General features: G+C 41.7%; 1 protein-coding gene across 21 annotated transcripts in view; it reads left to right on the top strand.

Annotated features, from left to right (window-relative positions):
• The window catches only part of LOC129817527 (receptor-type tyrosine-protein phosphatase kappa-like), a 183,833-nt gene that overhangs the window by 44,463 nt on the left and 113,077 nt on the right, over window positions 1-26,293 (top strand). For all 21 annotated transcript variants that reach the window (XM_055872878.1, XM_055872876.1, XM_055872875.1 and 18 more), the window contains 2 exons: window positions 9,817-9,939; window positions 21,049-21,320. In XM_055872878.1, coding sequence (XP_055728853.1) covers window positions 9,817-9,939; window positions 21,049-21,320 — 395 coding nt within the window. The remainder of the gene's footprint in view (window positions 1-9,816; window positions 9,940-21,048; window positions 21,321-26,293) is intronic.

The following is a 26,293-nucleotide window of genomic DNA, read 5'->3' on the forward strand; positions in this document are numbered from 1 at the left end:
CTATTTTATTGTGGCATTTAAACCTAATACCCATCATAGGAAACCATGACATTTTCACTGTGGTTGTTGTGTAGCTAGGTGTTCATGCTAATATCCCAACCCAGTATTATGGGCTAACAGTCTGCCGGGCAGGGCAGGGATTACAGTTGTGCGCCTCACAACAGCGGAGGACTGTTTAACTCAGCACATTTGGACCACACTAGATTGTTTGCAATTTCCCCCATCCATCTGATCTAAAGAAAACACTCCTCTTCTGAAAGCTTTGCGATGCTGTGTGAAGGTAGATCATAGCCAATCCCAGTCCAAATCACAGTCTATCATTTTGCTCCCTTTTTCCAAAAAGCTTTTTCTCTAATGTAAACACCTCTGAAATGAAGGTAAATGTCTTATACACAATGTGAGCAACCCTACTTGCCCCTTTTAGCATTTCCAAGTGAGCGTTTTGGTTTTGTTTGCTCTGAGGCGTCAGCCAGCCACTGCAAAGAGCAAGACAAAGCTGGAGACGTGCTGGGGTTATGCCATCAGGCAAACGGTTATGGAAAGGTTCTTGTCTCCATATCATAGATCTTTATTAACATTCAAATCTTGACATTTGGCGCTTCTCGAAAATTCTGACTTTGTCTCCCCATGAAAAAAGAAACTGTGCAGCCCTATCTGTTAGATAAGCTTGTTGGAAGTCACTACAGAGCATTTGAACCAGGAGCAGAGAGGGATTCACACAATGTGTGTCCAAGAACACGAGAACAGTGCAGCCCACACTTTCTCTATTATTATATGCGGCTGCCGGTTCACTTTCCTTTGTTCTTTGTAACAGGCTGCATAATAGGGGTGGAGGTGTTAGAGAGGGGCAGGTTAACTGAAGGAACAATACATTTTACAGCAACGTATATAAAGTAACATTGCAGGACCTGAAGGGATAAAAAAGGACTGGGGAGACGGTGGCTTTGTTTTAAAAGATGTGAGGTGACTGATTTGGCTATTATTGTCTCTTCGTCAAGTAGTCTTTAGTTTTTGCCATCATGTCCAAAAGATGTAGAAATGGTACCTGATAAGGTGTGCTGCTGTTGAAGTTCCCTTTTTATTTAAGTGTGGGCTTTCACCAGTAGACTCTTGTATTGTATCACAAGGTTATACTTTAGGAGAGAGGATAACCGCAACCCCACACTTACTGTATATTGTGTCATCTTATCTGGCTTAGTTTTCAAATGTCTCCTACAAGAAACACATCATGTTTAACTGGAAGACTAACCCTAACCCTAGGCTATTAGAAATAGATCCAATGTCTAAGTCCAACAGATAATTTTGTGTAAAGCCCTCATAAACCCAGATCCTTCCAGAGGGCCTGTTGGTCTCCAGTTACAGCTGCTTATTGTACTGCTACAGTGTTCTTCTCTGTGTCAGTTGGCTTAGGGGTACTGAGGAAGTGAGCTGTTCCCCCCAATGCCCACTGTGAATATATTCACATTTCTAACCCCTGAGAGAATCCGTTTTCTTTTAACTCACAATAATTGAGTCAGGGAGCGTCTCTCTCTCTCTCTCCCTCTCCCTCTCCCTCTCCCTCTCCCTCTCCCTCTCCCTCTCCCTCTCTCCTATTTTCAATTTCCAAGTCCTGTGATTTGTGACTTTCTCTGCCATCACACCACTCAGGGGAGTGACCTAGCACTTCTTTTGGAAGCTATCAGTGGCTCCAGCCATCCTCAGTAGGAGAGTTTCGGGAGAGGTTGGTTTCATGGCTGTTTGTATTGCCTCCCTGCAGAGTGGCCACTGTGGGGTTTCTGAGTTAACTACAGCTGTGAGCCCTCAGCGGTCCTGGCTCTCTCAGGTAGAACTGGGTCGTCAGTAGTTGCCACAAAGTCAGAAACCCCGCCTATTTCTCTTCTTAAAATCTGATTTTAAACCTTACCTTATGCCTAACCTTAAATTTAGACCAAATGTTTGTTTTCATACATTTCATACATACGATATAGCCAATTTTGTAGGAACTAATGACAACCGTAGGTAGAACTGAGTTTGACTCAATGGTGGCCCAGAAGGCCCAGGCCATATCCCACTCGTCGTCCACAGTGATGTTGTGGCATCTGAACAGGCCTGGGCCAGCGCTCAACCTCATTAACCGGGGGAAGCCATACGCCATGGTTGTTGTTTTCCACGCCCTCTGCCAGCAGAATAAGTAGAAGCAGATTTCTATTCAATTCATGACATTTTGAACAGGGAAAAAGTGCAAAGCTATGCGTGTCAGAACGCGGGATGAATCGTAGGGGTGGTCATTAGTTGGGATTCAAACAGGCGCCATGTTTACAGTGAATGAAATCTCCCGATTCAGCTGAAACGGAAGGTGAAGCATCGTGGCTAATGCATCATCACAGGGCCACAGAGGAGGAAAAGGCTAAAAAGGAAACTGGGACAAAAATATTTTGACAAACTCATGTTTCATTCATGGGTTTGAATTGGGCTTTGCAGGGCAGTGGCGTAGAATTCCTCCCTCATCTTGGGGCCCGCGTAATTGAATTCCTGCCAATGTCACACTCTTGTTTTACAAAAGTGAGTTGAGGTGTGCTCTGCTCCCCCTGCCTTTATCTGGGCCATCCTTTTGATGGCAGCTCTGCACTCGCAGTGCACTGAGGTGCGATGGTCAGATAGAGAATATAAAGTAAATGGGCCTGTAATGTTTGTAGAGGCAGAAAAATGTCACTTTGTATCAAGTTTTAAGCCATTTCACCTTTTATCATGTAAAGCAAGGTCATACATCAGGATTTGATCAAAAATACTGTCCTTTTGGTGTTTTCAATGTCAGACAGTGGGCTTTGGAGAGTGTTTCAAATGAAGCTGTTTGATTCGTGTCCAGTTTACAACTTTTTGTCTAGGTTGACTAAACCTTTTCACTGTTTTCATGGCACAGTAGTCATTTATGTTTTGTTGAAAACAGCAGTGAAGTTTGAGGTCAAAATTGTTTTGGAATGTTGCAATTGTCCAGTTGACAGCATATTGACCCCACTTTGTGATACAATCACATTAGTATATTTTTCAGTGTCCATATTTAATATGCTCGATGTGATTTAAAAGGGCTTTTATGTAGTTGGATCTGACAAAATATTCTACCATGACTAACCCTCAGTTAAATCTTATTGTGACAATTATTCAGTAGAACATTTCAGAGTTGATTTGTTTATCTAGATGAGATAAAAATTCATGTTTTCAATTTACACTGAACAAAAATATAAACGCAACATGTAAAGTGTTGGTCCCATGTTTCATGAGCTGTAATACAAGATCCCAGAAATGTTCCATATGCACAAAAAGCTTATTCCCTCTAAAATGTTGTGTACCAATTTTTTACATCCCTGTTAGTGAGCATTTTATTATTTGTCAATAATACTGTCTTGCACAAAAAGCTTGTTTCTCTCAAATGTTGTGCACAAATTTGCTTACATCCCGGTTAGTGAGCAATTCTCCTTTGCCAAGATAATCCATTCACCTGACAGGTGTGACATATCAAGTATCTGATTAAACAGCATGATCATTAGACAGGTGCACCTTGTGCTGGGGATAACATGCTACAGATGTCTCAAGGTTTGAGGGACCGTGCAATTGGCATGCTGACTGCAGGAATGTCCACCAAAGCTGTTTCCAGAGAACGTAATGTTAATTTCTCTACCATAAGATGCCTCCAACTTCATTTTAGAGAATTTGGCAGTATGTCCCACCAGTCTCAAAACCGCAGACCACGTGTAACCACGTAAGCCCAGGACCTCCACATCCTGCTTCATCTGCGGGATCATATGAGACCAACAACCCAGACAGCTGATGAAACTGTGGGTTTGCACAACCAAAGAATTTCTGCACAAACTGTGAGAAACGTCTAAGTGAAGCTCATCTGGGTGCTCGTCATCCTCACCAGTGTCTTGACCTGACTGCAGTTCTGCGTCATAACCGACTTCAGTGGGCAAGTGCTCACCTTCGATGGTCACTAACATGCTGGAGAAGTGTGCTCTTCACGGATTAATCCCGGTTTCAACTGTACCGGGTAGATGGTAGACCGCGTGTATGGTGTCATGTGGGCAAGCAATTTGCTGATGTCAACGTTGTGAACAGAGTGCCCCATGGTGGCGGAGGGGTTATGGTATGGGCAGAAATAAGCTAAGGACAACAAACACAATTGAATTTTATTGATGGCAATTTGAATGCACAAGGATACCGTGACGAGATCCTGAGGCCCATTGTCGTGCCATTCATCTGCCACCATCACCTCATGTTTCAGCATGATAATGCACGGCTCCATGTCGAGAGGATCTGTACACAATTCCTGGAAGCACCAGACATGTCACCCATTGAGCATGTTTGGGATGCTCTGGATCAACGTGTACGACAGTGTGTTCCAGTTCCCGCCAATATCCAGCAACTTCGTACAGCCATTGAAGTGGGACAACATTCCACAGGCCACAATCAACAGCCTGATCAACTATATGTGAAGGAGATGTGTTGCGCTGCATGAGGCAAATGGAGGTCAAACCAGATACTGACTGGTTTTCTGATCCACGCTCGTACCTTTAAAAAAAAAACATATCTGTGACCAACAGATTCATATCGTTTATATTTTTGTTCAGTGTAGTTCAACAGATTATTTTTTCCTCTGTGTTTTCTACACTGTTAGTTGGCTTTATTAAAATTGATTTTGTAACGTTTTTAGTAGACTATATGAATGTCTAGGTTTTGCCTTATTTAGACTCTTTTAATGTTCTCAGTGCGTTGAATGTTTGGCTGAACCCTGCATTAACTTAGTCCCTTTAATGGTCATAAATATTTATTCCCAAGAATGAGGCTTGTATTACATTGCCCAATAACTGCCAGCAGTTTGTCCCTATATCCCTCACACAAACGGTGTCAAGCGGCTACAGTATATGTTATGTGTGCGTTGTGATAGAGCTGTTAACCCCTTTTTATCAACATTGTTCGCTCTTGAGGTTTATCAGCCACAATAATTATTTTATTATGTAAATGAAGCGCATACTATTATTTCATTAGCAGACTTCCAAATTTGAATCCCTAGATTAGTATGCAAATCATCTCGTTGCTGTCCTTGCAGAAGACAGAGGGGATTTACAACTCATTTCATAGCAGCTAGTTGTTCTCCAGCTATTAATGCAATTATAACACCACTGTCCTGTGATTTGATGCAATTATAACACCACTGTCCTGTGATTTGATGCAATTATAACACCACTGTCCTGTGATTTTATGCAATTATAACACCCCTGTCCTGTGATGTATGTTTGCATAACACAGAACCCAAACCAGCTGTGCACGTGCGCCATCGTGCATAAATGTATTTAGTCCCCCTACACCAAATGCGATCACGACACGCAGGTTAAAATATCAAAACCAACTCTGAACCAATTACATTAATTTGGTGACAGGTCGAAAAGCATACATTTATGGCAATTTAGCTAGCTTGCACTTGCTAGCTAATTTTTCCTATTTAGCTAGCTTGCTGTTGCTTGCTAATTTGTCCTGGGTTATAAGCATTGAGTTGTTATTTTACCTGAAATGCACAAGGTCCTCTACTCCGACAATTAATCCACACATAAAACGGTCAACCGAATCATCTCTAGTCATCTCTCCTCCTTCTAGGCATTTTCTTCTCTTGACTTTATATTGCGATTGGCAACTTTCATAAATTAGGTGCATTACCGCCACTGACCTCGTTCGTCTTTCAGTCACCCACGTGGGTATAACCAATGAGGAGATGGCACATGGGTACATGCTTCTATAAACCAATGAGGAGATGGGAGAGGCAGGACATGCAGCGCGATCTGCGTCACAAATAGAACTGACTTCTATTTTAGCCCTTGGCAACGCAGACGCTCATTGGCGTGCGCAATAATTGAATAATTTAGATTTCTAAATGTATTTTGCGACGCGAGTGGTGTAGTCAGCTTGTAAGGAATGCAGAGCGAGTGGCAGGTGACTGTCATTGAGGCTTTAAAAAAAATGTTTACCCTCAATGATGACAAGCGTCTACCTGGGCTTTGTTAATCAATGGTCCAAACTCTGTTTTGTCAACACATGGAGGGTTTATATTGATATCCTAAAGTTTTTAGTTTAGTGTCAGTAAATTAAACAGAAGACCAGAACACGACTCTAGACATAGATTATAAATGCTTGCAAGTCTACCAGAATAGCCTGGCCAGAGATGCACAGTGCTCAGGTGCCAGAGACTGTCAGATGGCTGTGTGTGTGTGTGTGTGTGTGTGTGTGTGTGTGTGTGTGTGTGTGTGTGTGTGGTGTGCTTGCAGATTGTGCGGTGGGGTGGCACACTGGTTTTACTGGCAGAACACTGAGAGAGAGAGAGAAGGTGTTTGCTAAGACGTGGGCTGGAGGGTGGCTCTGCTGCCTGTGTGTGTGGGCAGACACTTTCACACACATTAGTCCCTCAGTGCCATACATCCAACAGACCCTCTCCTCTTCATGGATTTTTCAAACTCACTATAACATATAGTACTCTCATAAAGTAGATTCATGCCAATTGCACGCTCCCTCAACTTGAGACATCAGTGGCATTGTGTTGTGTGACAAAATTGCACATTTTAGAGTGGCCTTTTATTGTCCCCAGCACAAGGTTCACCTGTGTAATGATCATGGTTCTTGATATACCACACCTGTCAGTCAGGTGGATGGATTATCTTGACAAATAATGAAATGCTCACTAACAGGGATGTAAACAATTGGTGCACAACATTTTAGAGCAATAAGCTATTTGTGCATATGGAACATTTCTGGGATCTTTTATTTCAGCTCATGAAACATGGGACCCACACTTTATGTGTTGCATTTATATTTTTGTTCAGTAAATATTCCCAAATTTGATTTAACCCGTTACGCTGTATGCACTGAACTGACATGCATCATTGTTACTGACAGGCCGATGTACAGATGAAAGGAATTAAATAGCCTAGAATGCGCCGCGGCGCTCAATTCAGACAGCGGTGTGTAACCTACTGTAGCTGCTGTTAAGTAATTCAAAGCCTTTACTCCATCACTCAGGATGTCATTTTCCAGTGCTACTATTTTTAGCATATAATATTATTAAAACAAAATCAGACAACCCCATAGTAGAATATTTGACCTATTTACCTAGTCGACTTGTTGTTGTGTGTTCTATGTGAGAGAAATATTAATTTCGAGGCACATTCAAGTTATGATAGGGAGGGAAACATGTATTCTGACAAGCAGTCAATGCAGAACCATTCTTAATGCAATCGCGGGAAAACACTTTGAAAGCAGTTTTGGAAAATGTATTTAAAGTAGTTTGGGCCTTTGTTAAAAAAGGGTGGGGTCCCTGTTTTCCATTGCGACCATTTTATTTATTTACTCCTTCAATTGCACGAATATCATCGTTTTACAAATTCAGTTACAACCGGAGTTTCAAGCATGGTTTAGGAACAGCTGCGCAACAATAGTGCTGGGTCATTTGAGAACGTATGCCTATATTTGAACGGCTCTTTTTGGTGAAAGTCGGGAACCGAATCGCATATCTGAAGAGCCATTCATTTGATTTGCATACTGTTACAAATGATTTTTGAGCGCCAGACATCGATCATCTGCAGATAAATTATAAAGTTATTAATTCTGTAATGTGATTTTCCTCTTTGTCAATGGTAAATTCCTGTATTACTCAGGAAATGATGTCCAGGGACACCCTGTCTGGAAGTGACTCTAGCTTTGATTTGTTCTCATTGCTAAGATGTAGCCTAGTCGATCTCTTTGGTTTATTCCACCCCACTTTAATTAACCCTTGGAAAGATGAGTCAATGCCTCCCGGGTGGCCAGAGTCTCTGGGTTCGCGCCCAGGCTCTGTCGCAGCCGGCCGACCGGGAGGTCCGTGGGGCGACGCACAATTGGCATAGCGTCGTCCAGGGTAGGGAGGGTTTGGCCGGTAGGGATATCCTTGTCTCATTGCGCTCCAGCGACTCCTGTGGCGGGCCGGGCGCAGTGCGCGCCAACCAAGGGGGCCAGGTACACGGTGTTTCCTCCGACACATTGGTGCGGCTGGCTTCCGGGTTGGAGGCGCGCTGTGTTAAGAAGCAGTACGGCTGGTGGGGTTGTGCTTCGGAGGACGCATGGCTTTCGACCTTCGTCTCTCCCGTGCCCGTACGGGAGTTGTAGCGATGAGACAAGGTATTAATTACTAGTGATTGGATACCACGAAAATTGGGGAGAAAATGGGATAAAAATTAAAAAGAAATAAAAAAAGAAAGATGAGTCAATGTTAACTTCAATTCTGAGTGTCCGCTTGATGTTTGGAGTTTCTGGATGACTGGAGTTTCAAATGAGAACCTCATTTGAGGTTCTGATATCTTAGTAAACACAGTGCATCCTCCTGTGGGAATTAGAACATCATTTTATTTTAGCTATAACCTTCTGTTAGCCAGTGTTAATTAGCATCTGTTTTTGTCGTGGAATTAAAATGCAAATGGTGATGTTTCTCTGTGCCATCACTGAGGTTTGAAAGGTCAGCGGTTGTACCCAGATAGGGTGACCTTTTTCCATTTGTGAAGAACTCTCTCCTGGTAATGAGCAGAGAGGTACGGGTCATTGATATGCGCCTTTCCGGTCATTGGGATTTTAACCTACACTTACCCATGTTCAACTTTTACCATTAAATACAGACCTGGCAGTTCAGTTTCATAGCTTGCTAGAACACTCAGAGGATTGTGTTCGGCGTTATTCTTCCTCACTCTTCTCCGGCAACAAGCTATGATTCATCTAGAGAACTTGGAATGAGTATCTCTTCCCATAAGCCACCAGTGACCTCAGGTGGAATTGGCTACATGTATCAGGCACCCATGTCAAAGTCATTAGAGGCCTGTCTCTCCTCTCCACTCTGCTCGGCTCAGGGCCTCTGACATGTCGACTTCCAGACAGGGCCTGCAGGAGGGCCTTTGTTGTTGCATACCATCTCACAGATGACTGGCTCCAAGTTATGCCTGAAACTCAAAAAGGAGAGAGCTGTGTGACAGAGCTGTCTGGTGGCCTGGCCTCCTCATGCTTACTCACTTGTCAGATCTTAGCACATGCTGAATTGCCCAACAGAGGAGACTCAATCTGGGTAGGAAGGGGGATAGAAGGCCTATACTGCCTGGTACTCAGAGGCAGTGTTGTAAAGTACTTAAGTTAAAATACTTTTAAAAAAGTACTACTTAAGTTGTTTTTTGGGGTATCTATACTTTACTATTTATATTTTTGACAACTTTTTCTTCACTACATTCCGAAAGAAAATAATGTACTTTTTACTCCATACATTTTCCCTGAAGTACTCGTTACATTTTGAATGCTTAGCAAGACAGGAAAAAAGTCAAATTCACGCACTTATAAAGAGACCATCCCTGGTCATCCCTACTGCCTCTGATCTGGCGGACTCACTAAACAAACATTCTTTGTTTGTAAATTATGTCTGAGTGTTGGAGTCTGCCCCTGGCTATCGGTAAAAAAAATATTATAATAATTAAAATGATTTTTACTTTTGATACTTAAGTATATTTTATAAACGACATGTTCTTTTAATAGTTAAGTATATTTAAAATCAAATACTTTTAGACTTTTACTCTCGTATTTTACTGGGTGACGTTCTCTTTTACTTGAGACATTTTCTATTAAAGTATCTTTACTTATACTCGAGTATGACAATTGAGTACCTTTTCTACCACTGCTCAGAGGAACCACTCGGCTCAGCTGTTGTAAATTAATAAAATAAACAATGTTATTAATCGACAATAGGGGGTTAACCAAGTAAATTAACTCATGTTTTTGTCCTTCCAGGTGGCTGTACATTTGACGATGGCCCAGCCCAGTGTGACTACCAGCAGGATCCCTATGACGACTTTGACTGGACCCATGTCAGCGCACAGGAAGTGCCATACTTGTCATCTGAACTGCCCCAAGGTGAGACTAACTCTGCCACCATGTCCACAAACCTAATGAATATTGGTTGTTCATTAGGCAAACACGATCAAGGCCACCACACCAGGTTCCCAACACCTGCTATGTAGAAAAACCAACAGAGGTTTTTTTAGACTCATATTTGCAGCTAAATGTGCAGGGCCATCTATTTAGTGCTTCCAACAAGGGAAGTAGACTGTTTGGCTAATTTGTAAACTGACCAGAGTAAGTGTAGCTAATGAGGGAAATGCAGAGAGCAGCTCCTTTTGGAGAGAAGGAAGGAATGTGAAACAATGAATAGATAGAAGGAAATTAATCTCAGGGCCTTCTGGTCTTCTGTCTTTGTTACTTCTCACAATAGAGTCTTAATTCCAACCTTTCACAATTGTAATGAAAAAGTTTTTTTAATTTCCCGGGTAGAGAGAAAAAGCTTTGTGCTCAGCAGCAAAATTTCTAGTTAGGTTTGAACACTGTCATACACGGAATAATGAAGGCTTTTAAATAAGATCAGGGAAGGCGGCGTTGTGAGTACGTGGAGAGCATGGGCCCTGCGACCTTGCCTATTCACCTCTCCACAGCGTAATCACTTGCATTCAGACAGGAGTGATGTGCATAGGACATTAAAGCATTTCACTTTCAGCAAAATTTCCCAATTAATAAGACGGAAGGTAATTAATCATGCAAGGGAACAGAGAAGGTAATCAGCAGATTGTCTGAACAAGGTTGTGTCTCATTACAATGTTCCACAATAAGGCTGTCATATGCCTTTGTCTGGTCCAAAAATGATGGCTGGGCACATTTTACAACACGACTTGACCGGAAACCAGAAATATCTGGTTAAACTTCTCTCGCAGTTAAGACATTTGAGGAATTTATTATGGGACAGAACTACATTGCACTTGTCACTGTAGTGTTGAAAGATGGCATGAGGAAAAAGCAATAGCATATAACATGTCTAACAGTGATAGTTCTGGCTCTGAGGATCTTTGTCCTACCATTGTTGGAGGATGACACAGTAGTTTTCCTTTGTTCCTCTGTGGTGCTTAACTATGTCAGTTACATTTAATCACCTAGTTTCTCAGGTAGAGACGGTGCAGCGAACATTATAGCAGATGTTCATTTAATCTAAAGAGGAGGCATGAGTTGGCTTCCATTCCAATGGGAATTAGTTCCATTACCGGGCCTGTCGGGTTTGTTTGAAAATTCGCTATAGCAGTGATAATGAGAGAAAATCGTTGTTTCATTCATCATGACTTCAAGCGTAAACTAAAGCAGGTGGAATGATTATCTCGCTAGCCAAAAAATCCTCACCTTTTTGTAAACCCCCCTTGTAAATGGGCTGGATAATCAATTACTTCAGAGAGACCTATGTAGTGACTAACTAGAATATTCCCACATTGTGGTTGCCTGAGAAGAATGTGAGGGGTTCTCTAGCTGAGATCCTCTATATTAATAGGTGAAAGGACATGAGGTTGACTGAAGGACCACTCCCCCCCTCATAACGAAGCAAACAGAGCTCCAGCATGATTTCACCCTGCATACCACTACTGGCTTGCTTCTGAAGCTAAGCAGGGTTGGTCCTGGTCAGTCCCTGGATGGGAGACCAGATGCTGCTGGAAGTGGTGTTGGAGGGCCAGTAGGAGGCACTCTTTCCTTTGGTCTAAAAAATATTCCAATGCCCCAGGGCAGTGATTGGGGACACTGCCCTGTGTAGGGTGCCCTCTTTCGGATGGGACGTTAAACGGGTGTCCTGACTCTCTGAGGTCATTAAAGATCCCATGGCACTTATCGTAAGAGTAGGGGTGTTAACCCCGGTGTCCTGGCTAAATTCCCAATCTGGCCCTCAAACCATCATGGTCACCTAATAATCCCCAGTTTACAATTGGCTCATTCATTCCCCTCCTCTCCCCTGTAACTATTCCCCAGGTCGTGGCTTCAAATGAGAACGTGTTCTCAGTCAACTTACCTGGTAAAATAACGGTAAATAAATAAATAAATGAGCCTCCTATGTTTTCCAGCTAGCAACCAGATCTCGCAAATGAAATAAGCTTTATCATAAAGTAGCTTAACATACTTTCTCAGCCAGGGAGGATGAAAAGCAAACCCATCAGGGAGTTCCCATGAGAAGATAACAAGTGCTATTTACCACGCAGAAACCTTCCTTCCTTATCTTTCTGAAGACCACAAATGCTTGAGACTCCCGCAATCAATATTAATTTGGAGCTGTGCTTATAGCTTGGCCCTGGTGCGGTTAGGCTCGGCTCAGGCTTGGCTCAGTCCTGTGCCAGTGTCAGCCCCTGTAGGTCTATTTAGCCTCCCATTGGAGATGCTGAGTGGGTGTAGAACACTGACTGCACCATTATGTCAAACCCCATGCCTCTCTCTCTGAGTACTGGTGCTCCTGGGTAGACCTACATCTCCCCTGTCAATACAGGCTCATCCCTAATGTGAGGCAGAGCAGTGTATTACGAGGTGAAGCCTGCTTTTTTTGCACTGTTAGAGTAGAGTCCCTTTAAAAAAAGAAGCATGTTTTGAATTGGCTGAATATTTTTATCTCTGTTTCCTTTGTAACTCACGTGACTGTACTGCTTGCGGTTGAGGCCATTTGGGTGACAGCCATCTTGTGGACTGGCATTCATCCTCTGGATACCTGACATTGATGTGAAGTTGAAAGCTCTGCTCTAAAATACATATTTTTTTCAATATTCCGCCTTTGGATGAGTACTTGTTAAGTAATAGGAAATAAAATTATACCCTGTTATATTCAATTTTAGGTTGTATTGTCTAAATCTAGCAACGATATTCTTCCCATTTAGTCTTTCTTGGGTTGTTTTTTATATGCTTTCCAAAACATAACTAATCTCTGCATGAACGCTGATATAACAGCAAAATTGGATAGAAGGATGGAAGGATGGAAAATAAGTAGGATTTTTACAGTTGGAACAGAAACAGTGTGCCAAGTCTGCCAACACTACAAGGCTCCACTTAGCTGGGGAAATTGTTTTTATGACTTCGTGTTATTGGGTAGTAAACTGCAGTACAAGTTGTTTTGTGTGTAGTTTTGTTGGTAGAGTACTATTGTCTGTTTTATCCCTATTTTCTTCATTGTAATTTTAAACTCTGTGGTTGTGCCTGTTGAAGACATGTGGCGGAACTTTGGCGACTTCTAAGAATTTTTTTAAACCCCCTGAAATCCTTAGTTATGAAAGTGACTGTTTACTGGAAGCTGTGGTGCCATTTCTAGGGCTGTGATGATACCAGTATTGCGTTTTTTTCCCCATGGCAAAAATTTCAACACGAAGCAGACCCTCTTTGGTCCTTTAAAAACCTGCTATATGTAAAATATTGTGTGCTATAGCTTGGAAACTAAATAAATGTGACTCTTGATGAAAACATTTAGAGAGAGAGAGAGACACTCCAGCTGCTTTGACACCTTGTGATGAACTGTATACATTGACATAAAGAGGAGAGGAGATTGTGTTCGGTTAGCTCGAACAAAGCGGCTCTGATGTGAATGGCTATCGGGTTTTCACTACAAACACCACCAGGCATAAACATCTGCTTTTGATCTGCAGCGCAATATTGAAAAGTCTGTATGGTGTTGGATATGAGTGGTATGCTCATTTACTTGAGTCAAACATAATGCATGAAATTTTATAAACTGTTGGCTCACACTTCTTAACCTCACTAGGGTATGTGGGACGGTAGCGTCCCACTTCGTCAACAGCCAGTGAAACTGCAGGGCGCCAAATTCAAAACAACAGAAATCCCATAATTTAAATTCCTCAATCATACAAATATTTTACACCATTTTAAAGATACACTTGTTGTAAATCCAGCCAAAGTGTCTGATTTCAAAAAGGTTTTACGACGAAAGCACACCAAACGATTATGTTAGGTTAGAGCCAAGTCACAGAAAAAGACAGCCATTTTTCCAGCCAAAGAGAGGAGTAACAAAAAGCAGAAATAGAGATAAAATTTATCACTAACCTTTGATGATCTTCATCAGATGACACTCATAGGACTTCATGTTACACAATACATGTATGTTTTGTTCGGTAAAGTTCATATTTATATCCAAAAATCTGAGTTTAGGCGGGACGCTACTGTCTCACTTGGCAAAAAGCCAGAGAAAATGCAGAGCGCCAAATTCAAATTAATTACTATAAAAATTACTATAAAAATCTAACTTTCATTAAATCACACATGAAAGATACCAAATTAAAGCTACACTGGTTGTGAATCCAGCCAACATGTCAGAATTCAAATAGGCTTTTCGGCGAAAGCAAACGATACTATTATCTGAGGATAGCACCATTGTAAACAAAGAGAGAGAAGCATATTTCAACCCTGCAGACGCAACACAAAACGCAGAAATAAAAAATTTAATTAATGCCTTACCTTTGACGAGCTTCTGTTGTTGGCACTCCAATATGTCCCATAAACATCACAAATGGTCCTTTTGTTCGATTAATTCCGTCGATATATATCCAAAATGTCAATTTATTTGGCGCGTTGGATCCAGAAAAAAAACGGTTCCCAATTGTGAAATGTCACTACAAAATATCTCAAAGGTTACCTGTAAACTTTGCCAAAACATTTCTAACTACTTTTGTAATACAACTTTAGGTATTGTTTTACGTAAATAATCGATAAAATTGAAGACGGGATGATCTGTGTTCAATACAGGATTAAAACAAACTGTAGCTAGCCTTCTGGTCATGCGCCTCTAAAAACAGGACACAACAAGTGACCCTGATTCAAGATGGCCGTACTTCTTCATTACACAAAGGAATAACCTCAACCAATTTCTAAAGACTGTTGACATCCAGTGGAAGTGGTAGGAACTGCAAGAAGGTCCCTTAGAAATCTGGTTTCTCAATGAAACCTCATTAAAGAGAGTGACCTCAAAAAAATAAATCTGAATGGTTTGTCCTCGGGGTTTTGCCTGCTAAAGAAGTTCTGTTATACTCACAGACATGATTCAAACAGTTTAACCTGTTGGGGATGGGGGCGCTGTTTAGACTACTTATGCTAATTTGGCTAATTTTTTAAACGGCTTCCCACAAAATCCTTGATCGTACAATATGCATATTATTATTATTATTGGATAGAAAACAGTCTATAGTTTCTATAGGAGTTGAAATTTTGTCTCTAAGTGGAACAGAGCCCATTCTACAGCAATTTCCCTGACATGGAGTCAGATTTGAGAAATGTTGGCCACTGTTCTGAAGTCATTTAAAAGGGCACTGTCGTTGCTATGACTATACGGACACTTCTTACGTCTTCCCCTGGATGCCTTTACGTGATGACGATTCCAACGGGGTCGATTGCGCGTTCACAGGCCCTACAAATGAAAAAACCCTGAAGCTAGTCATTCTTTGGGAGCTGCGTCATGAGCCAAGAGGACACCGGCGCGCACTTGTTCCAAGCGTTAGTTTAGCCTGTTATATTTCTCCGGTCATCTTTTCACTCGTTATAGGAGTTAAAAACATCATAAGGTAGTCAATTTAAAGCGTTTTATAGCAATTTATATCCGTTTAGTGCGATTTTGGGACATTTATTTTTGCAACGATGTGAAAAGTTGGGCACGCTTTTCAGTTCATCCCGAACGCAGTTGACATTTCCACATGGCAAGAGGACAGCTTTCCACCAAAAGACGATTTCTCCCAAGAAAGGATCCTTTGCCCAAGATACTGATGGAAGAACAGCTCAAGGTAGGACATTTTTATTATGATAAATCGTGTTTCTGTCGAAACATTTTAGTGGCTTAGGACGCCATGTTTTTTGACGTAGCTTCGCTTGGCGCAAACTGTATTGAAAAGTAAGGATAAATTAAAAAATGTAATAACGCAATTGTATTAAGAATTAAATTGTCTATCAATCCCTGTCCACCCTGTATTTTTTAGTCACGTTTATGAGTATTTATGTATAAGAGTAGATCACTGTCTAAGTGGCGCAAGGACATTTTCTGACCAACTGAGCTACATTTCACATTGTCTAACCATGATTTTGGGGGCTAAATATAAACATTTTCGATCAAACTGTATATGCATGTTGTAATGTGATGTTACAGGAGTGTCATCGGAAGAATTCTGAGAAGGTTAGTGAAAAAATTAATATCTTTTGGCGATGTTGACTTTTATCGCTCACTTTGGCTAGAATCAATGCTGGGCTGCTAATTGCTATGTGCTAAGCTAATATAACGATTTATTGTGTTTTCGCTGTAAGACACTTAGAAAATCTGAAATATTATCTGTATTCACAGGATCTGTGTCTTTCGATTCGTGTATGCTGTGTATTTTTACGAAATGTTTGATGATTAGTAGTTAGGTAAACACGTTGCTCATTGTAATTATTCTAGTCCATTTGTGATGGTGGGTGCAATTGTAAACTATGCCATCTACCTGAAATATGCACTTTTTTCTAACAAAACCTATCCCATACCATAAATATGTTATCAGACTGTCATCTAATGAGTTTTTTTGTTGGTTAGGGGCTATAAATATCTTAGTTTAGCCGAATTGGTGATGGCTACTGGTGTTGGTGGACAAATAAAAGATGGTGGATTATGCTAATGTGTTTTTAGGTAATAGATGTACATCTTTACATATTGTGTCTTCCCTGTAAAACATTTTAAAAATCGGAAATGTTGACTGGATTCACAAGATCTGTGTCTTTCATTAGCTGTATTGGACTTTAATGTGTGAAAGTTAAATATTTTAAAAAAATATTTTTTTTGAATTTCGCGGCACTGGTTTTTCAGTGGGGGGGGGGGGGGGTGTGCCGCTAGCGCCACGCTGATCCTAGACAGGTTAAGAAACTTCAGAGTGTTTTCTATCCAAATCTACTAATAATATGCATATCTTATCTTCTGGGGATGAGTAGCTGGCAGTTTAATTTGGGCATGCTTTTCATCCAATATTCCGAATGCTGCCCCCTACCCAAGAGAAGTTAAACAACTTTCAGAAGTAAATTAAATTGACATAAATTCATTCTTTGTGGAGGTTGAATTATGATCAAGAACTTAATCACCCCCCCCCCCCCCCCCCCCCCCCTGAAGTGAATGAGCTGTTCTACCTTTTGAGAATCTCATATTTCAGCTGAATTTATCTGGTCCAGAGTTGATGTAGACTGAGGCCTTAGGCCTTCCCCTGTTCCCCAGGCCAAAGGCTTTATCAGATCCAATGTTCTGGAGCTCTGCAGAGGAATACCACCGCAGCACCAGTCTGTGGCACTCCCTCCCCTGACACCATTGAGAAACCAGTGCTTTGTGGCAGAGCAGCGCTGTACTCAACTGATCTTAATTGCAGGTTGTTGCTTTTTAGAGAATGGGGGTTTGTAATCTGTCGTAAAGCAGCAGTTGAGTGGAGGCCTGGTTTCTGGTGTTTTCAGCCGTGGTTTAAGAGTGGACCCAGCTGCATCCTGAAACACTGCTTATAAATCTGAGAAGGGTTCTGGCCCTGATGTCATTGATTGGTTTAACAGATTTCGCCTTTGTTGAGACATTACTTGATCTTGGTTTGTCATGGATGTCATGCCTCAAGTAAAAAACGCTATTCTAAGGGGCCGAAGTGGTTCTTCTGAAATCAAATGTGGTATCAGTTATAAATCAGACAAAATATATTTACTAGACTGTGTAATTCAGAGGTGACAAACTATCATGTTCAAGTTTTATTGGAGGCACAAACAGAAGAAAGGTGGTGAATTTGTTTGTTTTCAATCTACATGAATCAATGCTGATTTCAAACGCTGTTTAGAAAAGTATTCCCATTACTCCCACTTTCATTATTGCTGTACAATTATTTCCCTCTCAGAACAAAAAAGTATTGATCTTGTTCAACTTTGGACTTCCTTTGTTTGAGCTTTAGTGGGAAAGTGAAATAAATAAATAAATCATAGTTTTGCGAAATAGAATTGCCAACACCTTTTGACTGTAGCTCTGTTGCCATTTCTTTAGTTTTTCCTCTAACAGCTTGCTGATCGCTCTATCATAAAGAAGTAACGCATGAGAGAAACAGACATGTTTTTTTTAGGCCTCATGTTTATTTTATACCTTGATGAGAAACACCTGCCTGGCCTTGAACAGTCCGTAAAGGAGGGTGTAGAGAGGGGGAGGGGGGTGTTGAGAGGGGAAGGCCGACCGCCTAGCTTTGGGGAGGAAGGCTTTCTTGTATGTTTTCCAAAAACAAACCTTGAACAGTCAAACTCCCATTGTTCCCAATGACAAAACCTGCCTTTGAGCACAAAACATTTCAAAGGTCTTCAATTGAAATGTTTGGAAATGTATACCTTTTAAACAATTAGCTATTCGGGAATGCTTTTCTTTGTCTACACCCATTCAGCGTTGTTCACACCCTCTTAAGCTTTAGCCCCACCCATCTCTTTAAGGGTTGATCCGAGCGTTCTGTCCAACATCAGCAGTCAAGCACCCAAGCTAACTTTGGCTAGTTTGCTAGCTACTTCCAGACACAAATGAGAGAACAGCACACTGACCATTTTACTCACCCTAGCAGAGCTGATTGTGCTGTTTTAATTTATCCAGAGCGTTGGTGACTGCAACTGTGCTTCTGGCAACAATTTACGCTTTTTTTGCCAACGTTTACTAACACCGGCCATATTCAACGGGTGTTGAGGTTTTGTAAATTCGTCAGTTATTCTGCGCTCTGGCACACTCAGACGAGAATGCTCTGAAATCAGAGTAGATAACCAGAGCGAATTTACCAGCTACGTCTACAACAGTTGTCGCAGTGACATTCTATTGAAATGGTTAGTTGCATAGTGGATGGAGTCTTTTGTTAAGACATGTAGCTAGGTAAACAATGAACCATAATCCCAACTCATGACGTTACCCCCCTGCATGAATCTGCAGGTAGCTAACCAACCAGGTTCAACGTTAGCTAGCTAACATTAGGCTATAACTAGCAAAGCAAATGGCTCTGAGATACGAATAATAAGATCATACACATAATGTTAGCTAGCGAGCCAGCCAGCTAATGTTACCTAGCTAGCTAACAGTACACTTTAACTTAAAATGAAAATGATTGTCAACATTAGAAAAATCTATTATCTGAAAATGTAGTTAGTCTTGCTATCTTATCTTACCCACTGTATATAGCCTCGTTATTGTTATGTAATTTTCTTGTTTGATAGTAGTGGTTTCTTTGCAGCAATTCGACCATGAAGGCCTGATTCACGCAGTCCCCTCTAAACAGTTGACGTTGAGATGTCTGTTACTTGAACTCTGTGAAGCATCTGTTTGGCATGCAATCTGAAGTGCATTTAATTGCAGATTTCTGAGGCTAATAACTCTAATGAACTTATCCTCTGCAGCAGAAGTAACTCTGGGCCTTCCTTTCCTGTGGCGGTCCTCATGAGAGCCAGTTTCATCATATCATATTGCTTGATGGTTCTTGCGACTGCACTTGAAGAAACTTAAGTTATTGGAATTTTCCGCATTGACTGACCTTAATGTCTTAAAGTGATGATGTCGTTTCTCTTTGCTTATTTGAGCTGTTCTTGCCATAATATGGACTTGGTCTTTTACCAAATAGGGCTATCATCTGTATACCAACCCTACCTTGTCACAACGCAACTGATTGGATCAAACGCATTAAGAATTAAACAATTTCCACAAATTAACTTTTAACAAGGCACACCTGTTAATTGAAATGCATTCCATGTGACTACCTCATGAAGCTAGTTGAGAGAATGCCAAGAGTGTGCAAAGCTGTCATCAAGGCAAAGGGTGGCTTCCTTGAAGAATCTCAAACGTTTTTGGTTACTACATGATTCCGTATGTGTTATTTCATAGTTTTGATGTCTTCACTTATTTTATAGTAAAAATAATGAAAACCCCTTGAATGAGTAAGTGTGTCCAAACTTTTGACTGGTATTGTATACTACTGCATCACTCCAAAGACCCTCCTGTTTTCTGTGTATTCGCCCTACCTAGATGTAAGCAGATAAATCATTCAAACCACTGTCTTGAAAATATCGTCCACTTCACAGCAAATCATCTTCATTTAAAAAAAAACACAGCACATATAAAACACTGCCAGATGGGTTCCTAAAAGATTTCTTACAAATGTATCTTTGCTTAGAGCTATACACACAATGTTGTGTCAGAGTTTTGTTGCAATATGAATCATTAGAACTGAGCTTGAATTGGATTCATTGATTTGGCAGGCCTGAAAATGTTGAACAGGTGTACTGTTTTTGTGACGAATGGTTTTGAAATGAGGCCTTGGTGTCTTGCTTAAGGGAATATCAGCAAAATGGATTTTGATTATATACTGAACAAAAATATATACGCAACATGCAACAATTTCAAAGATTTTGCTAAGTTACCGTTCACATAAGGAAATCAGTCAATTGAAATGAATTCATTAGGCCTTAATCTATGGATTTCACATGACTGGGCAGGGGCACAGCCATGGGTGGACCTTAGAGGGGATAGATCCACCCCCTTGGGAACCAGGCCCAGCCAATCAGAATGAGTTTTTACCCACAAAAGGACTTTATTTACAGACAGAAATTATCCTCCTTGACAAAGGATCAAATGCTCACTAACAGGGATTTAAACAAATTTGTGCACAAAATTAGAGAGAAAAAAAAGTTTTTTGTGCATATGGAACATTTCTGGGATATTTTATTACAACTCATGAAACATGGGACCAGGACTTTACATGTTGCATTTATATTTTTGTTCAGTGTAGTTTGTTCCTTCAAAGGTAAGTGACCTGCACTGAACTCTACATGTACATTTTCAAAAAATAATCTTATTTGTTCTCATTTAGTGGATCAAACATTATTCAATCAATTAAATGTCCTTTGAAACATTTCTCTTTGTTTGGTCTTTACTCAAAGTTGTCTACTAAGAAACATCCCACTGGGTACAGATGTAAATTCAACATCTATTCCACGTTGGTTTTACGTAATCTAATTGAATTGACGTGGAAACAACGTTGATTCAACCAGTGTGTGCCCAGTGGGATTGGACCACTTAAAGTGGAGTGGGTAAGCCTTGGCTCGTTGAGAGTCTGACTCTAGGCCCTTCTTCTCTCCATGTCCTATAATGCCCCATCTTCTCTTTCTCCTATCCCCCCTCAGGTTCTTACATGATGGTGGACTCCTCCCAGCACGATGCCGGAGAGAAGGCCCGCATTCAGCTGCCAGTAATGAAGGAAAACGACACCCACTGTATTGACTTCAACTACTTATTGTACACCCAAGATGGCTCCAGCCCGGGGACGCTGAACATCCTGGTGAAGGTTAACAAAGGTCCCCTAGCTAATCCCATCTGGAATGTGACCAGCTACACCGGGAAGGACTGGCTCCGGGCTGAGCTGGCTGTCAGTACCTTCTGGCCTAACGAGTATCAGGTACATAGACTCACTACACCTTTGCAATACCTATTAAGTTTCAAAGTTTGTTCTCCACGTGCACAGGATACAACAGGTGTAAAACAGTTCAGTGAAATGCTTGCTTGAAAGCTCTTTCCCAAAAATCCAGTTAATAATATAAATAAAATAGAGTAAAACGCTATAAGTATCCATCTGGGGCCATATCAAATATCTCAGAGTACGAGTGCTGATCTAGGATAAGTTTTTACTTTTAGATCAAAATAAATAAGATTACATGGACAGGGGGATTGATCCTAGATCAAGGCCTCTGTAGCAATGATATGGAGATAGACCTATTGGCTGTATGTCTCCCATCACTGCAACTCCCGTACGGACTCGGGAGAGGCGAAGGTCGAGAGCCATGCGTCCTCCGAAACACGACCCTGCCAAGCCGCACTGCTTTTTGACACACTGCTCGCTTAACCCGGAACCCAGCCGCACCAATGTGTCAGAGGAAACACAGTACAACTGGCGACCGTGTCAGCATGCACGCACGCACGCCCATGCACGCCCCTGCCACAGGAGTTGCTAGAGCGCGATGGTGCAAACCCTCCTCCTACCCGGACAACGCTGGGCCAATGCTGCCTCATGGGTCTCCCGGTCGTGGCCGGCTGCAACACCGCCTGGGATCAAACCCGGGTCTGTAGTGATGCCTCAAGCACTGCGATGCAGTTCCTTAGACCACTGTGCCACTCAGGAGGCCTTGTAAATACCTTTTTTAGGGGGAGTGTAAATTGGGGAGTGATTGTTAATCTCTTTAGATTAATATCATTAATCCTTCCTTACAGTCAGATGTATAACTGATAAGCAAAGCTCTCAAGTATTTTATTTATTTAATCAGTTAAGAACAAATTCTTATTTACATTGACGGCCTACCCCGGCCAAACCCTAATCCGGACAATGCTGGGCCAATTGTGCGCCGCCCTATGGGACTCTCAATCCCGACTGGAATCGAACCAGGCTGTATCACAAAGTATCCAGCTCTGTAATGAGAATGGATGGTTAAGGAGGAGGTCTGGAGAGGTGAAGAAGACCTACAGCACTGTTTTGCACTTGTGTTGGTGTGATAAAGTGTTGGTTAAAATAATGAATGACTGGTACTAATAAGTCCAATAACACACACACACACACACACACACACACATGCATGTATGCAAACACACACACTAATGAGGGCTTGTCTTGTAGCAATCTGGCTGAGTTGAGCTTAGGCTAGGTCACTGATTTATCAGTGTTGACCCGGACTCAGGATTCAGGAGTGGATGCTGGGGGCACACAGGCAATGTGTGTGGCTGTGTACGCCTGGAGGGGCCCAGCAGGATAGCTGCATATCACTCTGTGCCATCTAAAGCCGGTCTGACAACCCTAACATCCCAGCCCTAAGTATGGGTTCTCAGTGAGGTATTCAGGGATGACAATCCTAACTGCCCAGAGCTATACCTCTCAAAGGCTGGGAAAGAGAAACAAGGGTGCTACCCAGGTTCTTTATCCTCACAGTCCTGCTAATAGCTCCTGCTGCTGCAGCTTATAACATAAGCAGAGGCAGGTTTTATTTCCCTTGCAGTTCCCCTCCAATGTAGCCATGCGAGACGGGTACATTGACCGTAAATGACTGAAAACTGATTTGAAATATTCAGAATGCATGTCGATTGATAAGAGCAGAGACTTTGAAAGCTAAAGACGTTGGGCTAGATTTAGTGAGAACCTTTGCAATTATCAAATGGCCATGTACTCTCTCCTCTCGCCTCCTGTTCCCCTCTCCTTTCGCTCTTCAGATACTTTATTTATCTGCCTTTTGGAATGGGATTTGATTCAGTAAGCTCACCTCCCTTTCTCTGCCAATTTCGTTTGCATTTTGCTGTCGCCTCTTCTCTCTGTGTGGTTAATGAAACCTGTGGCCTGTCATGTCACTAATTGGAAGGAATGAATGATTCAGTACTCTGGTCAACACGTCATCTAGGAGTGATGGGGAATTTTAAGTGGCTGGTGCGTATTCTTATTATTATAATCATATTTTAGTTTTTTTAGTGTCCTTTGCCCGTGGTGTCAGAGCTAGAGATGTAATGACCTGTCATGCTGACATTGGCTAGTGTAATTGGACACTCCCGTGTTTCCACATGCGTCTGTGAGGACACTTTACTGTAATACCAGAATAGTAGTGTAGTGAGAGATGATAGGTGAAATAGGACCATTCAATTCCATAAGCATGTTATGAAATGTTTCATTTGATAAAGCATCTGAAAAGATAAGGTAGGTGTACTTACATTGGAGTGAGCTATTAAAAGGAAGTGATTGAGGGAGAGAGAAAAAAAGGCTTGGCCACAGGTGTGCGTGCTTGTGTCTTTGTTTCATTATATTTGGTTGCCTCTGCTGGTCACAAGTAGTCATTACGTCTTTTATATCTTTTAAGTTAAGCACATTCTGTAATAAGGTCACTGCACACATGCAGATTCTCAATTTTTTCAATCAAGAATTCTTCTTTTAAAAAGGGTCCATCCATATATCCATCATCAACTCATCAATTGAGTATTTTTCAGTGTTGATTCATAACTGTAGCTATTTTACAAAGGCAGCCTACTAAAACTGTATAAACCACATTCGGGTAAAAAATAAAATAATCGTAGGCCCGAGATTTAGTGGGTGACTCATCAACCCATTTCTCCTCTCCTGCTGAAGGACATTTTGTGTCTCCCACTGAGCTGCTCTCTTCCAAAAGGTGTGCTGGTAAAGGCCTTGTGTAAATGGAACCCCTCATAGACCCCGACAGCCCCAGTTCCCGGTCCCGCACCCCCTGCAGAGAGCGGAGCAAGCTTAGACATTTTATCCTGTAAATTAGACTACACACAGGGGATTAGGGATCATTTAGGAGAGCAGTGCATTATAATGAATAGCCTCTAATATCAGAGGTGAGAAACTAATGAAGCTAGGGCCTGTGCCAGCATGTTTCTTCTGGTTCTCTCATTCTCTCTGTCTCTCTTTCTCTCTCTCGCTCTTTTTCTTTCCCTCTCTGAGGCTGCTGTTTATTTTATGTTTGTCCGCATTTCTCTGAATCCACATCACGTTGAACTTTGTGGTCTTTGTCACCTTTGATTGGAGTGATGACACCAGACACAAATTTGACAGCTGGTCATTTTGTGCATAAATATTGTCTGTTACTATAGAAAATCATGTGATTTTACCTTAATAATAGGTCTTTATTTCTGGCATGCACATTTAAATAAATGACTAAATAGGGTTAATTAAACATGTCATAAGGAATGGTTAATAATAAGTTAGAAGTGAGTTTACATCCTGTCTGGGGAGTGTTAAGGTATTGTCAGGCATTATGCCAGAATGTAACGTTTGCAGCTGAGCACACATTAGTGAAATGTTATGTGTCAATATAGTATTTGTGTGTCTCTTCAGACAATGTTGACTAATTTCCATGGATACTGACCTAAATGGTCTTACCTGCGGTCCAGAACCCTCCACTCTAGTTGTCTTCAGGGGTGTGTGCGCGTCTTCGGAACAGTTTTAATTAATGGAGTGGCAAGTGAGGTCTTACAGGAGTGTGAGTCACAAGTGTGCGAGAGGGCAAGCCACTCCTGGTTGTGTACACTTGGTATGGGTGGGGGTTGGTTTGTGCAAATGTGTGTGAGTGGAAAAGGAAGGACGCATTGTTGGGGAGGGTTGAGGTCTGAAGGCTGAGGGCTGGCATCTCTTGTTAAGGTCGTTCCACCTCCACCCCACGTTCCTCCTCATTATCTTGGCTTTCTGCCCTCCCAACTCAGATTCTATCCTGACTCTCTGACTGAGTGTGAACCTATAGATGGCTGGCAGAAGGTTGTGTGTGTGTATGAATACAGCCCTCCTGTCGAGTAAAAATAACAGGTCTTATCATAACGGTCCATATTTGACCTCTTGGAAGGTGCTGACTGTGCTACATTGAGTTAAATTGCATTCTTGCACCGAGGGCTTTCCCCAGCCGGAGCAGAGCTATCCAATACATCCATTAGGGTCATTTAATCAGTGTTAATGACACACTCTTAAGATGATTAACATGATTAGAGCCACACTCGCTATGGATTCTAGAGTCTAATTCTTATTGAAGTGAAATGAGCCTGAGCCCTTTGAAAGACTTGAGTTGGCTCTTCCATTGTGGTCAGTGTTGGTTCTATATTCGCTAGATATCCTATCCCTGGTTTAGTGGTTTGATTTTGGTCAGGAATTTGTTCTCAGTTAGCTACAATCTGAGTGAACATCTACACGTACCACAGGTGTCTCCCCTCCCTCTCATCATGCTTCAGACTTAATCTCTCCGAGTGTAATCACTCTAATTTGGCCCCGGCTATTGATCTGAATACTGAAACAATCAATGTTAGTAAGGTAGAATCTCACTTTTGTACCTCAAAACATGTTTTCATTTCTCAGAAGCCCTTACTTCATTATTGTCGGGGCTCTCTGCCGTAATAAAGTAATGGGCTCGAATGCCGGCGGGTGAAATGATACATTGAAATTGATAACATAAAGCTAGAGATTACTCTTCAACTATGAGGGATGTGCCTCCTATGAACTGCCCTGTGAGGAATCATGGGTGGGAGTCTGAAGGCAGAATATATTGCTTCTAATGGGCCATCCTGGAGGAGAAAGATCACATCCCACCGGAGGCCTCAAAACAGCGTGCTGCATCTTTCCTTAAAGGCAAACATTTCGGCACATATTTTATTTTCTCCCCCTGTAGACGTGATGAATGACGTCTCCCGGGCTACTCCCGCTGAAATAAAAGGCTTTTCCCTCATCACATTTGTATCAATTGTTTTATTTCTTCTGACAATGTTTACTCTGTGAGCGCTGTGGTAATGATCAGCGGAATAAATGCAGTTGGGGGAGGGTTGTGTAGCTCCTCCAGCAGAATGCCTCTCCTCTCCTTCTCTCCTCCCTCCCTCCTCTCTCCTCTTTCTCCCCTCTCTCCT

The sequence above is a fragment of the Salvelinus fontinalis genome, chromosome 20 (assembly GCF_029448725.1).
Source record: "Salvelinus fontinalis isolate EN_2023a chromosome 20, ASM2944872v1, whole genome shotgun sequence".
In the NCBI taxonomy this organism is placed as follows: domain Eukaryota; kingdom Metazoa; phylum Chordata; class Actinopteri; order Salmoniformes; family Salmonidae; genus Salvelinus; species Salvelinus fontinalis.